This window comes from Ciconia boyciana, chromosome 4 (genome assembly GCF_034638445.1).
Source record: "Ciconia boyciana chromosome 4, ASM3463844v1, whole genome shotgun sequence".
NCBI classification, from domain to species: Eukaryota; Metazoa; Chordata; class Aves; order Ciconiiformes; family Ciconiidae; genus Ciconia; species Ciconia boyciana.
Window position 1 is genome coordinate 57,909,089 of NC_132937.1, and position 16,415 is coordinate 57,925,503.

Genomic DNA, 16,415 nt, shown 5'->3' on the forward strand with positions numbered 1-16,415 from the left:
CATGGGAAGCTCACAACGCAGGGGGTGCTTGCCCTCTGTCAGACTTCACTGTGTTGGAGCCGCCTCAGAGGCTCCCAGCGCTGTCCCGGCCCCTCTGAGCCGCACCAGGAGGCGACTTTCCGAAACTCCGACAGGGGAGAGCCCCGGCGGAGGGCTCGGCCCCAGCTGACGAGGAGGAGGTGTAGGGACCGCGCCCTCCCGTGAGCGGCTACCGGCCATCAGGTCCCCCCGCGTCCGCCGGCAGGAGAGGCCGGCCGACGCCTGCCCCGCCCGCCTCGCCTCAGAACGCGTTGCACGCCCGGGAGGAAAGCCCCTCCGCTTGAGCAAACGGCCGGGGCCACTCCGCAACCGCCTGCTCCCGGGGCCTGGCCGGGACCCTGTCGGAGGGGGAAGTTGGGACTGCCGGCGCCCCGCGGCCGCCGGGAGGGGCTGAGGCGGGCGGGAGGCCGGGCCGCGCCCGCCCCGCCCCGCCCCGCCGCCCGCGCGTTACCCGCGGCTCCGCGCGGGCCGCTGACCCGGAAGCGCTCTGCCCGCCCGGCCCGGCGCGGCGCGGCAGGGCCGGCTGCGGAGGTGGAAGATGGCCGAGTCGCCGGAGGAGGTGGCGGTGCTGGTGCAGCGGGTGGTGAAGGACATTCGCAACGCCTTCCAGCGGAACCCCCACATGTGAGTGAGCGGGGCGGCGGCCGAGGCCGGGCCGGGGCGGGAGCGCTGCCCGCCCTCAGCCCCGTGCGTGCTCCCCGGCCGGCGGCCGCCCCGCTCCCTCGCCTCGGGGCGGGCGGCCGGGCGGGGGTGTGGGGTCCCCGGCGGGGGCGCGGCGGGCCGCCCGGCGCGGAGCGGCGCCTGTGAGGGCCGGGCGCCGGGCCCAAGGTCACGCCGTGCGGGGCCGCGGGGACCAGCCGCGTGTCTCCCCGCCCGGCGCGGGGGCTTCGGCGCGGCGCCTCCGCGGGGCGTGCCAGCCTGCGAGCGGGAGGGCCGGCGCCGGGCGGGTTCCCTGGCACCTGTGCTTCCTGGGGGCGGGTCGCTGATGCCACACGCCTTCCGTGCTCTCCCGCTGCCTCGTCTTCTGGATAACGCCACGCTCCTGCTCCGGGAGTTTGAATAACTCCTGGGCGCCCGTGCGGCCCGCTGGGCGCGGGCTGCGGCAGCACCCCGGCCGCTGCTGAGCCGTGCGGCTGCTTCGTCAGCCTGCCGGCAAAAACAGCCTCGTCAATAAAAAGTACTTGGTTCTGGAAACCGGCAGGGGCTGGGAAAAAAATATAAATTCTGGAAGTGTGAGTATTTTTTTAGAGACGGGTTCTCAAATGAACTCCACTTGAGTTTGAGGCTGGGCAGTGTTACACTCGAGACAGGATTGACCTTTGCCTGCGGGCGGGTCAGGCCTGCCGGGCCCTGCCGAGCGCAGCCGGGTCTGTGCGTGGCCGAGGCAGAGCCTTAGCGCTGGTGGAAGCCAGTCTCAGGATTGAAGCCTACCGAATTGCACCGTCGTACGAACTGCGTGGTTTGATGAATGCGACCTTCGAATCTGTGTCTGTTAATAGAGATGCCAGTGCTTTTCCTTGTGTGCAGTTTCGACTGTGTGAATACAAACGACATATACAACAAACAGAACGACTGTGTGAATACAAGCTACAGTTACTGCTGTCTTGTGAGAATCGGGTTTATCTAACAATCTGGGGGTCAGGTGGTCTGCGTCTTATTTTCAGTTCCACTGCTGACCAGCTCTGAGACCCTGATTTAGGTACCTCCCTTATTTCTGTTTCTTTCCCCATCCTTTGTTGTTTTAAGACGCAAACTGTTTAGGGAAGCATCTTTCTACCTATTTATGTGAACTCCACAGTGGTTCTGGCAAATGAGGTAGCACGTAATGGATAACAACTTCATAACGTAAGTACGGTGTGTTTGTGTCGGTCAGAAATGCTGCAGTCTCTGAGGTGGTGGCCTATTAATATGTTCCAGAAAATGGTATGCTAAGCAACTACGTAGGAAAATTTTATGTGCACTTTAATTTATCCCTTTCCTTAAAAGAGAGGATTAGAATGAATACCCTCATGTTTCTATAAATGTAGTAAGCAACTTGGGTGGGTGGCCAGGTTTTAAAATACAGCATATGGATGCTGTCTAAAAAAGAACTGCGTTTTGCCGTGAAGCTTCATTTTTGGGTTGTGAGGCATAATGTGCTGTAAACAGCCAGTATTTGTGAATGAATGTTCTGATTCTTCACAGTTCCTACTCCTTCGCCAGAATTGTTTGTTGGTAGCAAACTTGGAGCTTGTGTTTTTGAAGAATATGCTGCTGATGCCATTTTCTTTCATAGATGCAATCTCAGAGATTAAAGTAGGCTACAAGAGTTGCGTGCTCTGAGACTGATGCACTGTGTCATGCTTCGATGGAGGAGGCAGGGGCTGCTGCTAGTTTACCCCCTAAAGCAGAAAAAGCGGCAATTCTGTCTGCTAGATTTCTGAACTGCAGTACTTGAAATGGGACTATGCATGGCCAGTGTAGACTGCAGGCCCTTTGCTATGATCCCTCTCTGCCTCTAGAGCACCAGGTTGCAGCCATGCTGGCCAGACGTTTTCATGTATCTGGGAGACATCTTGTCTTCCTGCTGGTGACCAAGACAGTCGTAACTAGCTGCAGTCCCTGACAGATGTTATCCTCTTGAATCGAACGGCCTGTGCATGTCATAGATCCAGGTTTGAATTCTTCTACGTGGCATCTGCCTGGCTCCGCCGAACATAAGGGATCTGCCACGTGCATGATGTTCCTATTCACATGTCATACTTTTGTCCCATACTCCTCTCTCTTCCAGCATTTGTTGTACCCTGTCTTTGTCTGTTTGCTTGCCCCCTTTGCATCTGTCAGAATGGGTGTTTTGTTCTGGCAGGTTCATGGTTTTGTAGGTTTTAAAGGGGGTGTTGTCTCCAGTCAACACTAAAAAGCATGTAAAAATACACTTTTAGACTAAGTAGAACGTTGGCTTGTTTCTCTTTTTTTGCTTTAAATTACATTTGCGGCAAGACTCTGCATCTTTTTAAGCTGAGCCTACTTCTAGCTACATATACAACACACAATTCTTTTTGCCTTGTCTCTCTGATAGCTCCATTTTCCTTAGTTGGATAACTGTGTCAGCATACTAGTTTTCAGTTTTGTAAGGCTATGAAACTTACTGGAAAGTATTTTTACCCAGTCCTACAAGCATAGGTCCTGATAAAGTCATATACATGAGCTATCCCACTGGAACTGAACAGATCACCAACAGTGAGCAGATCAATGTATACTTTCTTTTTGAACTTTGCTGTTCTTTTGCACGTGAAGTCAAACAAAAATAGACTAACTTGTCAAAAGAGTACATGAATTTGATGGGCGTAATTGGGAAGATGAACTCTTAGAAGGTAGCCCGGCATTTGTGTACAAAATCTGAGGATACTATTTATGGTTTGCCAAGAATCATTTATGTCACTGTAGCTCAGATAATTTTTTCTGTCTTAATTCATCACATTCTTAATGTAGTAAAAATACTACACTTCATTTTATTAGATTTGAAACTCTGAATCATGGTTTCTCCTGGTGTGATTGCAAATTTCTCTGCAGGAGATTCAGAAAGAAACATACTTCCTTAGGTCTTTCCTGTAGCTCAGTATGAAATTTGTCTTGCCAATGTTCTTTTCATTAGATTGTTTCATACCTTTGTGCAGCATTGATACTTCCAAATATACCAATAGTAAGTAAAAATAACTTGCTTGTAATATTAGTGAGAGGGGTCATCAGTGCAGAACTTTGTTATTGCAGCAGAAGTTTCCAATCAAGGGGAGATTAATGTAAGAGCAAACAAAAGGAAACTCCTCGAGAGTAAAAGTGTCATATTTATAGCTTCTTTAGAAGCAAATATTGGCTAGAAGTACTTTGGATTTCAGTAATATATTACTGTTCTTTTATTTATGAAATATTTTGGTTGTACCACTAAGATAATGACTACTCATAACATGCACATTAATTTATTATTTGAAATTCTAAAAGAGAATCGTATGTATGATGCACTGCATCATAAGGGAAAAAAAAAGTTTCAACTCTTGGATATAGGCCCCCTCTTCCCTACCTTTCAAATGTTGTAAATTCATTAGCCATGTAGTCATTTCATGAGACTTAATTTAATGTAAAAATATACACCTTTCAAGTGTCCATGCTCTGGATTGTCTTCCAGTATTAAAAGCTTTTTATAATTGCAGAAATATTCGACTACTTGGGTCCAGTCTTTATTGTCAGTAGAATTGTAGTTGCATCGTATCCACTGATTGTACCTCATTCAGATCTCCCAGCCATTATTTAATATCCTTTGTCTAATTCTGTGGGGAGAGGCTGGGTTATTTTAAAGATGATCTTACAGAAAAAAAAATCAGAGAAGGTCTCTTCACATGGGACACCTAAAGCTGAAGACCTGTCACAGTAGCATCACAAGAATTGTCTCCTGTGGAGGTACTGTGGTTTTGTGAAAGAGAGAACTTTTTTGTATCATCACGGTTTTAAAAGTTTAAAGTAGATTGGCTAGGGTTTATTCAGGGGAGGACCATTGAATGGCTGAGTCAACAGATTGGGGCTCTTGAAGCAGGTCCAGCAATGGCTCGTCAGTACTGTTCTGCCACTGCTGAGGTTTGCACTATGGACCAGGTCTGGATTGTGCAGCTTCACGGTCTCCCAGCTCTCATCTTGCATGTGTTCTCTGGTCTCAGCATGGGTTGAAGAAGCTCTGTAATGGCTGCAGACTTCATGACAACTGACCAAAAAGCTTCCACTAAGTTCTGGCTGCTTCCACGGTATATTTTAGGAATGTGAACTAGCGTGGTATCCTGTAAATACAGAGATTATTCATGCAGTTTTTGGAATGTGACTGTGGTGCTTGCTTTGAGGAAAATAAATGTAAAAGCACCAAATAACTCCTAAAATTCAAGAGACAATATCAGAAAACTAGGAAATCTAGGGAGAGGAATTAAATCTTACTTTCATAGCAGATGGTGCTTCTGATAGTACAAAATACTGACAAACAGCAGCCCTCAATTGGTGTCTCCTTCAGTATTGTGAGCAGCTTGCACCTGTCACTTGACCTAAATGTAGGCATCCTCCATCCTTCAATGAGTCTGGGCAATCCTGCCATACAAACAGGCACGTCTTCTGTCACATGGCCAGGGGCAGTTTGCGCAAGATGAGGGGTACTTCAGTCACTTCAAGCACTAATTCAGTGGTGCCTGCATGCGAGTCTTGCTGCAGAAGTTTTCTTCAGGTACATGGTGGAGAAGAGGCTGCAGGCATTCTCAAGCAGTGTCTCCTGGGCTGACAGACCTGCCTTGTTACTTGCTCCTTCTGCAGATCTGAGGGGCCTACAGGAGCAGAAATGGTGGTTTGAATGAATTGTTTTGGCTCTGAGATAGGCACCCCACCTTAGATAAATCTGCCCTCCTGGTATTTTGCATTGCGAATTCTGTTCCTTCTTAGGAACTGAATGCAATGTATGATTTCTGAACCACACAGGTCATCAAAAACATTACCAAGGTGTTGGAGACAACACTTCTACCAAATGTCAAGTCCTGGTTTGCATCTTAGCAAAAAACTGAGTAGGTACCAGGTAAACCATTTTTTGTGTTGTACTGTATCTTGGTGAATTTCACTGTGGAGCGGTCTAGTCCTCTGCTGATTTTGGCTAGCTGAGTGCATTCTGGAGTTGAGGTATTTCAGGCTGACTTGTCAGCTCTGTGCAAACCCTAGCTGTCTGTCATTTTGGCATGTTTAAAGCAGTGTTGTCAAACTTAGCTCACCTGAGTCAGACTTTTTGTATTTGGTAAGAAGTGAAGGTGTGGATGTATGTTTGGGTTTTTATTTTTCCCCTCTCCTTGCTGTTTACCTTTGGTCTACTGTTTGTAAGCAACAGCTGGTAAATTCTTGTGGTAATTCAGATTTAATTAGCAAAGCTGTGGGTGACTGCATCTTCATTGCAGGTGGGGACCTGTATGTCCCTGTGTACAATGCCAGGTAAAGTTTGGCCAAGGACTGGGTTTAACAGTCATAAAAGAAAGGAGCCAGCAGTAAGTACAAGCTTCAGGCTATAAGGTACCACATTGAAAGAAGCAGACTGGAATGTCATTTTAGGTCTAATCTAATCCTGAAGAGCTTAATTTGTGTTGAGTGGAGCAGTGGAGATGAGGATCTTTGATACCCATTGCTTGCAGTTCATGGGGTAGGAAAATGCTGGTTTTCCTCTCTCTGTTATCAGATGACCAGGGATGGGTAAGGGACCTGGGTGTGTGTTTGGATACAGAGCCAAGTGATTTGCAAATATCTTACCTCAAGTTACTTGTGCTCTCTGTGGCTTGTGATATATGTTGTGATGCATGGAAGATTACATCTGTTTTCTGAATAAGCAAATACATTCTTAAACAAGCACATGGTGTCACTGTTGATTACTTTATTAATAATCCAGTGAGGACACAGAACTAAATCAGTACTCTCAGATTGTCCAGCAACAAAATTAGTTTAAGATAATTGAGCGGAGGTTGTGGGGTTGACACTTGGAGTGTATCTGCAGATCTTGTATTGAGAAAATTTAAGGTGGAGAATTCACTTTCTACCCAAGATCACAAGAGATCTTTTTTTCTGCTTGAGACCTGAGGATTTCCCTCCTCAGCAACAAAATTTTCCACTAGACAGGAGTTGGTAGAGAAATAATGCATAATGGAAAGTATAAAATAATGTTGCTTTCTGTCCGAATGAGTGTGAATGCTCGACAGCCTGTTTGTTTTTAAGAAACTGTTAAAGCTGTTCTTCCAACATCCCTACATATTAGAGAAAGCTGAGGAAGAAGTAAAATATGGTATGGCCCTTTGAAACCAAAAAACTGAGTCTCTTGTTCTTTGTTTGCTGGAATTAATTTTTGTGGCCATCGCTATTTTTTTTAAAGGCTTGATTAAAGCCTCTTATTCAAAGTTGCCATTTAAGCAGACTGGCCTATGAGTCTTATATCTTCCTGTGGTTCAGCAGGCTGCCTTGCATAGGAGAAGGCAAAGTGGGGCATGTGGAAATGTACACATTGCTCTCTCTGTGATTTTCTTTTGCACTGTCTTTGGTTTCAGAGCACCTGGTCACACTGCTGCAGGGCACACCTGGGTAGCTTTGGGTCAGTCCGGTGCCGGTACTGGTTAACGTATTTTGTTTCCCTTGCGGCAGAAGTTGTTACAGCTCCATGGCATCTCCATCACAAAGCCAGGGCTACTTGATTTAATTCAGCTGAGATAAACTGCTTAGGTGACCAAAAAAAGGGACCTTCCTCATTTAGGACCTTTGGGAAAATCTAATAAAACTTTTCCGATTATCTTAAGGTGAGAAGAGCCAGAATCACCAAAAGGAATCTTCCTAGAGAACATTTAAAGGATTTTGAATTCATTCTGGCTCACCTAACCATGGCTATTACTTCCAGAGTTTTAAGCAAGTCTTAAAATATTTCTGGTTTTCTATCACTACAGCATTGGGGAACTAATACAAAATTTTTGTAGTAGCTCTTAACTCAAAACCACAACTGGCTTTTACATTGTGTGAATAAATTGTACAGAGCTAAAAACGCATTTACTTTTTTGCTCAACTGAAATCTTTATTCATGCCTTAAAACATGTTTGAATCATTTATTTGCCAAGTTAATACACTGCACGAGTTTTGCAGAGGATGGCTTTCTGAAAATGCATTTTATCATACCTGCAGTCAGGCAAGAATCAAGAAGGTGAATTGAGGATAATGAGTACAGATTTCAGTAAAAACAGGGAGAAAGATGATGCGCTGAGAAGCCTTGCCAGTCTGCTCTATTGAGAAAAATAATTGGTATCTACTGGAAATAAGTTTAATTATATTTCTTTCTGTTTTTTAAGAGATGAAATTGGATTAATACCCTGCCCTGAAGCCAGGTATAACCGGAGCCCTATTGTCCTGGTAGAAAACAAGCTTGGTGTGGAGAGCTGGTGTGTCAAGTTTCTTTTGCCATATGTCCACAATAAACTTCTCCTCTACAGACAAAGACGACAATGGCTGAACAAAGATGGTAAGTTACCCAGTTGGAGAATAGTATCTTATGTGATTCTTAATGCACCTTTTTTATTTATAATAGAATCATAGAATCATTTAGGTTTGAAAAGACCCTTAAGATCATTGAGTCCAACCGTAAACCTAACACTACCAAGTCCACTGCTAAACTGTATCCCAAAGCGCCACGTCTACACGTCTTTTAAATACCTCTAGGGATGGTGACTCAACCACTTCCCTGGGCAGCCTGTTCCAATGCTTGAGAACCCTTTTGGTGAAAATATTTTTCCTCATATCCAGTCTAAACTTCCCCTGGCACAATTTGAGGCCATTTCCTCTTGTCCTATCACTTGTTACTTGGGAGAAGAGACCAACCCCCACCTCACTACAGCCTCTTTTCAGGTAGTTGTAGAGAGCAATAAAGTCTCCCCTTAGCCTCCGCTTCTCCAGACTAAACAACCCCAGTTCCCTCAGCCGCTCTTCATAAGACTTGTGCTCTAGACCCTTCACCAGTTTCATTGCCCTTCTTTGGACGCGCTCCAGCACCTCAATGTCTTTCTTGTAGTGAGGGGCCCAAAACTGAACACAGTTTTATTTGAGGTGCAGCCTCACCAGTGCCGGGTACAGGGGCACGATCACTTCCCTAGTCCTGCTGGCCACCCTATTTCTGGTACAAGCCAGGATGCCACTGGCCTTCTTGGCCACCTGGGCAGACTGCTGGCTCATATTCAGCCGGCTGTCAACCAACACCCCCAGTTGCTTTTTTGCCAGGCAGCTTTCCAGCCACTCTTCCCTAAGCCTGTAGCGTTGCATGGGGTTGTTGTGGCCCAAGTGCAGGACCTGGCACTTGGCCTTGTTGAATCTCATAAAATTGCCCTCAGCCCATCGATCCAGCCTGTCCAGGTCCCTCTGTAGAGCCTTCCTACCCTCAAGCAGATCAACGCTCCTGCCCAGCTTGCTGTTGTCTGCAAACTTATTGAGGGTGCACTTGATCCCCTCATCTAGATAATTTACTGGTTTTGACACTGCACTGGCCCTTCTTAAAGCCAGTTTAACCTGTTCTGAAAGAACTGAGTGTTACTGGGGGGGAGGGCAGGCTTTGGATTGTGCATCTTGGCAACCTAAACAAGTTGCAGGGTTGCTTACTTGAAAATGTAAATCCTTTCTCTCTTGCCTAAGCTGGAAGGGTTAGGGGGAGATGACTTATTTGGATGAGTGATTTAGGGAAGTTATGTTAATCTTTACAGAAGGAATTTTGTCCTGCTTTCCTGAGTCAGAAGGAAAACTGTGGTGATGTGTGGATCTAAAGAAAGAAAGAAGTGCAGTGTTTTTCAGACATAGGGGTACCAGAAATCATTAGTCCATACAGCTCGGTAATTGTAAAGTTTTATTTCCTTTTTCATCTGTTTGGTTTGGTTTTCAGTTTGTTTTACTTGCATGAAAAATACTTTAGTATATGTTGTCTGTTTTGAATTTTTTAAAAGAATTATGAACAGATGTGTCATGGGAGACATTTCACTGCTTACAAAGTGTCCTATTCTGTTCAGAGTAAGAATGAAAAAGGGTAACTGTAGTTTAAGAAACTAATTTTTTTGTTCATGGTTTGAGGTCTCTTCTAAATAGCAGTCAGCATAAAAAAATGTTCTTACTTTAGGCTTATCTTAGTGTCTTATTTTGGGTGTTTATTCATATTCTTTTTGAGGCTTCTTTCTAGTATCTTCTACCTGCTATGGCATTTTTCACATTTTTGTGTCCCAGAAAGAGGGATATCTTTTGTGTTGAAGAACACCCCATGACCACTCACAGAGTTCAGATCTTTAGTAGCTCACATGCATGTGAGTTTCAGTTTGGGGCTGTAACCATATTTTAATTTTTTTCTGTTTACATGAAACTAACCTAATCCATAAAGCACTGGCTGTGTCCATTGTGCTTTAAAATGACTGTCTTGGACTATCTTCCCCTCCTGCAACATACCCAACAGCCACCATCCATTGGGTTGTGTTGACTGCAACTATAGCAAAGGTAGTCTCCCTGGTTACTTGATGAACTAGAGAGTTAAATAATTGTTTTAAGTAGTGGGATGCTAGCAGACATCTGATGCAGACTCTAGCATCTAGTCATCATATAACTAACATGCCGTACCATCTTGAACAGATAGGTTTTGAGAGTAGGTCTGTGTAGATCAGGGAAAGAGGTCTGGTTAGTAACATCTCTTTCTTGATATAACTGCCATTTGCTTTTCTCTTCTTTAATTTTTCATTGCTACAGTCTGTTTCACTTTAAGTGGATGAAGCCAGCTGTGCACTTACCCTCATTAAAGCGTAGGGTGAGGGATGATCAGATGGTGTTAGTTGAGTCTATAAATGTGCACTTGAGCTTCTTTTGCATTCAGGGATGATACAGAGAAAGAATATTGAGGTGCTTAGTGAATCTTGGCAAGGGAGCATTCTTATGGCAATGAACGTTGCCTACTTTTGTTTGCCTGAGGGCAGGGTTTAGTGTTACTAAACAGACTTTGATTCCTTATTACAAACACGTGGATATATAACGCAAACATTTTGAAAAGAGTAGCATTAAATGGCAGAGAAGGTTTGTAATATGAGCATGGGTGTGCTTGCCTTCTAGTGGATGGGGAGAGATCATACATAGGAACTTTTTACCTCTTTGCAAGCCAGGTCATGATAAAGAGGAACCCATTCCACTGGCAACACACAGCACATCCAGTGCTGGCTGTGTACTTTGGGTGGTGTTAGAGTAACAAAGCACTGGCTTGATACTTGAGTTAATTCTCCATTCAAAAGAGTAGCTTAAGAAAGTTGAAGTGTTTTCATGTGTTGCTGGGTATGACTGACCTGTTGATTGTCTGTATTTTATTTTTGTCTAATGGATTTTTTGTGTGTCTGTGTGTTTCTGTTCCCCCTCCCCCCCCAACAGAGGGTTGATGTCATGTCATTATGTGATTATCTAGAAAAGGGTTTCATGCACTTTGTAAATTTTACATTGCCCTTTATTTTTTATTTTTCACGTAATTTATTTTCTTTAATATGCTTTTTCATTACAGACATCTTTAAAATACTTTTATTCCTAGGGGATGTGTATTTCTAACATAAGTAACTTCCATTTCTTTCTTGGTATCTGTGGTTTATGGTTGGACCTAGTAAGACCTGGATCTTTTTGATAGCTGCCACCAAGTTGCTGCTGATGCTTTCAGTTGTGATAGAAACCAGTGACGGTGATCTGATTGCAAATTCAGAATTTATAATGCAGATGATTATAAAATTCAATAAAGAGCTTTAATATAAGGAATATAAATAATTATGACTCTGACATGTAAAACAAATTTTAGCATTTAAAGAGATGAACCTGCTAGCACAGGCAGGCTTGGCAAGACCAGCATTCTCATTGCAGTGTTTTTTGCAGGTCTGAGGTAGGAGTTTGTGAGATGTATTTTGAATATGCTGCAGATCTTCTGCAGGGAGACTTTTCATTTCAGTCTGAAGTGTTACAGAAGAGTCCTCCCCTAGAAATTGCCACGCAGACAAAAACTTGTTGTTTCAAGCCAAAATATGAACCACTGAGATTTGTGTCACTCTTGCACTGGGAGCCTGGAGACCACTAATAGCTCAAGGGCACCCTGTTCCATTCACACCAGTCCAGGCACTTTGTTGTGGTGACACTGTGGCACATGCCTGTTCCACCAGGATGGTATGGTGCGCTGACTGCTTGAAGAGTGTCTCTGCTTCCCTCCCAGTGAAAGCCTTGCAGAACCCTTCCTCTCAAAATGCAGATCGTAAAAATGTGGCGGTAAATACTGGAATGGCATGAAGTTTACATTACTACTTGTTTGGTTTTCTTCTTTTGGAAAGGAAACTCCATTCTCCTTTGTTGCTTCAGTTACAAAAGTCAGTTTAAAATGTGTGAGAAGAGGTCATCTACATAATTTTCATGTCTGTTGAGGTTTTGTGTCACCACTGTAAAACACGATTAGAACCTCCATGTTAATAACCTGTTTGTAAAGCAAGGTACAGCTTATAGAGTTTAGTATGTTTTACCATTTGATAGGAAATTTTAGCAGAAACTGAACTGCAGTGATTGAGGGAATAAAGACAGAAGTCTTTCCCAGATGGACCTACAGAATTGTCTCTAACGTGGCATAAGTAGGCATACTGTATCAAGAGATTTTACGTTTTCTGTATGTTTGGAATATCCTCAAGGATTTTCCTGCAAATTCCTTTTTGTAGGCAAAAGTGCACGCTTGGAATTTGGCAAGGTAGCTGTTTTCTTCTGAATGTAGTGAAGGGATAGATTTGTTTATTACTGCTGCAAAACTCAATTGCATATTCTATTGATACTTGTAATAAACAGTGATTGCAAATGTAGTCTCTCAACCTGTTTTGTGTTGTTCGAATTACTGTAAGCCATTTTAAATAGAACAGAGAAGAAAAACAGGGTGCTGATTCAACTGTCTGCTTTCAGATGTGGTGTCTGACACTTTTCTGGTAGGATCCTGGAATAAGGAAGTGCTTTATAGTCAGTCATTGATGGCTTACTGTGACAGATGCTTAATTTAGTTATGGTTTCTTTTGGATACTTGGAATCCACAATCATGACTACTTCTCTTCTTGCTATTGTTCCAGTTTAGAAATTCTAATTTTACAATATGTTTTTTTCCTTTCTCCAATATTTTTTTAAATATATGCATGCATATTATTTGCATTATCACAAGATGGTTTTCTGAAATTGCTACAAAATTCTCTTTTTACGCAAAGTATTGTTGTGCATACTCCCATAATATCCTTACTTACCAGAAATTTGTGTTTCCGCTTTTACAACTCTCTTCTGAAAAGCACATCTTAGTGTGACACACTTACAAAAATAAAAATCTGGATACAGACATACTTAAAAAGAAAATGGGCTAAAAACATATTGTCAAATTTGCAGCTGGGGAGACTTTCATGTACAAAAGGATGTCTACGTTGTGAGCACCTGTGATGCTATAGTTTGCTTAAAATGTATCCAGCAGAAAGTACTTTTCAATTGTAAATATAAGACATTGGTTTTTGTTACTGACACAGAAGGAACTAGCTGGCAACTACTATCATTGTGTGCCAGATCTGTCATAAGACTTTCTATTGAAAAGTGGCTCAGAGGTTACTAAAATTCTGTCATTTGACATCTGTGGCTCAGAATCCACACTTCATGAAATCATCTGTTACTTGTTGCACAAAGCATCAAAGAACATCGACATGAAAGAACTGGGTATTGCATTGAGATTTTCCTTTTGTCTGCTTCTTTCTTTTGATAATGTTCAGGATACAGTGAACCTCTGTAACGGGAAAACGGAGAAGATGTTAAACTTCTGTTTAAGCTGGGCTTGATTTAGTGCTGTTCCAGACCTTTGACATTACCAGAATAGTCATGTTAACTGGAAATCATGACTTAGTAGGATAAACTGTCGTGGTTTAGCCCCAGCTGGCAGCTAAGCACCACGCAGCCGCTCGCTCACTTCCTGCCCCGGTGGGATGGGGGAGAGAATCGGAAGAGCAAAAGTAAGAAAACTCGTGGGTTGAGATAAGAACAGTTTAATAATTGGAACAAAATAATAATAATAATAATAATGAATTATAATGAGAAGCAAAACAACAGGAGAGAGAGAGAGGAACAAAACCCAAGGGAGGGAAAAAAGGAAAAAAAAAAAATTATACAACCGCTCACCACCCGCCGACCGACACCCAGCCAGTCCCCGAGCAGCGATCGCTACCCCCCGGCCAACTCCCCCAGTTTATATACTGGGCATGACATCATATGGTATGGAATAGCCCTTTGGTCAGTTTGGATCAACTATCCTGGCTGTGCCCCCTCCCATTTCTTGGACACCTGGCAGAGCATGGGGAGCTGAAGAAAAAAAAAGTCCTTGACCAATGTAAATACTGCTTAGCGACAGCCAAAACATCAGCATGTTATCAATATTATTCTCATACTAAAATCCAAAGCACAGCACTATACCAGCTACTAGGAAGAAAATTAACTCTATCCCAGCCGAAACCAGGACATAAACAAACTATATTGTTCTAAGTGGAGTCATGTAAGCTATGAAAACCGTTTCTAAAAAGTATTCAAAAGACTGAACTAGGTTGTAATAAGCTTTTGCTTAACGTGTCCTGTCAACCATAGCATATGCAGTGGTAGTACCTAATAACTACTAAAACCATTATTGTATTTAGAAAAACCAACACTCAACAGTTCAGAATTTTTTATGACTTAATTCAGAACTGCCTCTAATCCTGTTCTTTGTTGCAACATTTTGCTGCGGTTCCACTTTTCTTCTTATCCTGCACTGCACAGTTTCATTTACCTTTCCCTCCTACAGCAAACACCTTTCCCACCTGTAACAAATGAAGAAGTCCTGCAGACGTCTCCTTTATTGCACGGTCCTGTTGCATCGATACTTAGCCATGGTTGAGCCTTAGAGCCTTTAAATGCAGCCCACTGACCTCTTGGCAAAATTATAAGTAGCTGAAAATAAAGCTCACCATGGGAATTGTCAATCAACCTAGATTTGATGCGCCGAACTCTTCATAATATGTTTCAAAAATTATACTAAGCCAGCAATTTTCTGGCGGTCTAGATTAAATACAACTTACAGCAAGTTTAAAATATATGTGACTCTCTTGTCTAGGGGAGACGCTAGTATTAAAGTTTTTTGTGTTTGGGTTTTTTTGGGTTTGGTGGGGTTTGTTGTTGTTTGTTTGTTGTAATAATCACCAGTTGGTGAGAAAGTTGGCTGGATGGGGTAAAAATGCAATCAACCGAATAGAGGTATTTAGCCTTGCTTTGTGTTAGCAACAAAGCTTGTAATTCCTGATATTTTTTTTTCTTTTTTTTCACCCCCCCCCTTGAAGAAACTCTCAGTTGACATGTAGTAGGTACTGTGAATTTGATGTAAAGAAGGTTTATGTTACCTTGGAAGAGTTGTTATTATTAGCTCTTGGCCTGTTGCATTTTGAAGGTCATTTTGTGTGTATTGTTTACGCCACAAGGTAATAATAGCAGAATAATCAGAGCATTTAATTATGATATTCATGATATGTAAAATGGAGAGACTTTAAAAATACAGAATAACTACTAATATTTTGAGAAGGTAAAATGGAAAACCTACATGAAACAATGACAGCTCACAATTTTAACTATAGATGTTAAATGTTTAAATGTTGCCAATGAAGCTTTTGAATGCAAAATTGAAATGGTAGCCAGTAAAACACTTAGTAGGTGTTTAATTTTACATATGTGAGTAATCCTGAGTATTTCAATTGGGCAATTCATCTGACTAAAATTAAATAGGTATTGAAGTATTTTGCTGGTTCAGGTTCAGAGATTGGGTAAGTCAAAGAAAAAGTTTTGTAGCAAATTAGGAAATAGCTTTGAATATAAGAAACATTCATTCCTTGGCAACAAAGAGGAAGTCTTTCTTTAAAGTAAAAAAAAAAAAAACCTCAATGAAAACTCATGAAAACAGAAAGTTAAGTTAGTTCCTTGAGGTAACTTATAAAATATCACCATAACAGTGTAGTGCAAAATCGACAGAGTACACTAAAGAAATTCCCCCCCCGCCCCGCATTATATGATGGCATAACATGTTCCTCATAGGCAGGAACATCATGGGAACCACAAAATTACTTTGTTGGACATAAACAAATGAGCAGTCATACGGTAATATACAAAGGTATTCCACTTTTTGACCCACTTAAATATTAACTTCTCTCAAAGCCTTAGTTGAGAGATATATGAAGCCATGTTCCTTTGCATTTTGAATTAATATGCTCCATTATTGTTGCATTTCATCAGTGACTTTTCAAAATTTCCTTTTACCGTCATATTAACTGCACTAACCAGAGATCTAGTTCCATGAGAGACCCTCTTTTTTCCTTTTCCTTTTTTTCCTTAAAAAGTAATAAAGTGCCTCTTATTTGCTGGAGATCACCTGGAGTACAGTCTATTTAGTATGTTAAAAGCAGGGTGATTAGGAGAGAATGTAGCCTGACTTTCTTGGCAGTAAAAGCCTGGGCAGTCACATTCAGTTTTGAAGCAAGTTTATTCTTACTCAGTTACAAAATTACCATGTAAATTTAAGAATTGTGATTGCAGGACAGGTTAACTGACCTGATGCTGTGTCTCCTGAGAGCAGAGGTTAAGGGAACCAATGCAGTGACAGTCCTTAGTATCTCAAGCTTAAGTGGAGATGCCTCTTGAATCCCCACTGTTACCCTGGTGGGACTCGAAACTGCTCAAATGGTGCAGTGGAGTGCAAAGGGAAAAGGAAAGACTAGGTTACAATGGAATTACTCTTCCATTCTCAGCAA

The 16,415-nt window shown here is 42.7% G+C and overlaps 1 protein-coding gene across 2 annotated transcripts in view; it reads left to right on the plus strand.

Moving 5' to 3' along the window:
- Nucleotides 1–539: 539 nt before the first annotated feature.
- The window catches only part of PTAR1 (protein prenyltransferase alpha subunit repeat containing 1), a 41,939-nt gene continuing 26,063 nt past the window's right edge, over nucleotides 540–16,415 (plus strand). For both annotated transcript variants that reach the window (XM_072859537.1, XM_072859538.1), the window contains exons 1-2: nucleotides 540–663; nucleotides 7,905–8,074. In XM_072859537.1, the coding sequence (XP_072715638.1) occupies nucleotides 578–663; nucleotides 7,905–8,074 (256 nt within the window). In that variant the 5' untranslated portion in view covers nucleotides 540–577. The remainder of the gene's footprint in view (nucleotides 664–7,904; nucleotides 8,075–16,415) is intronic.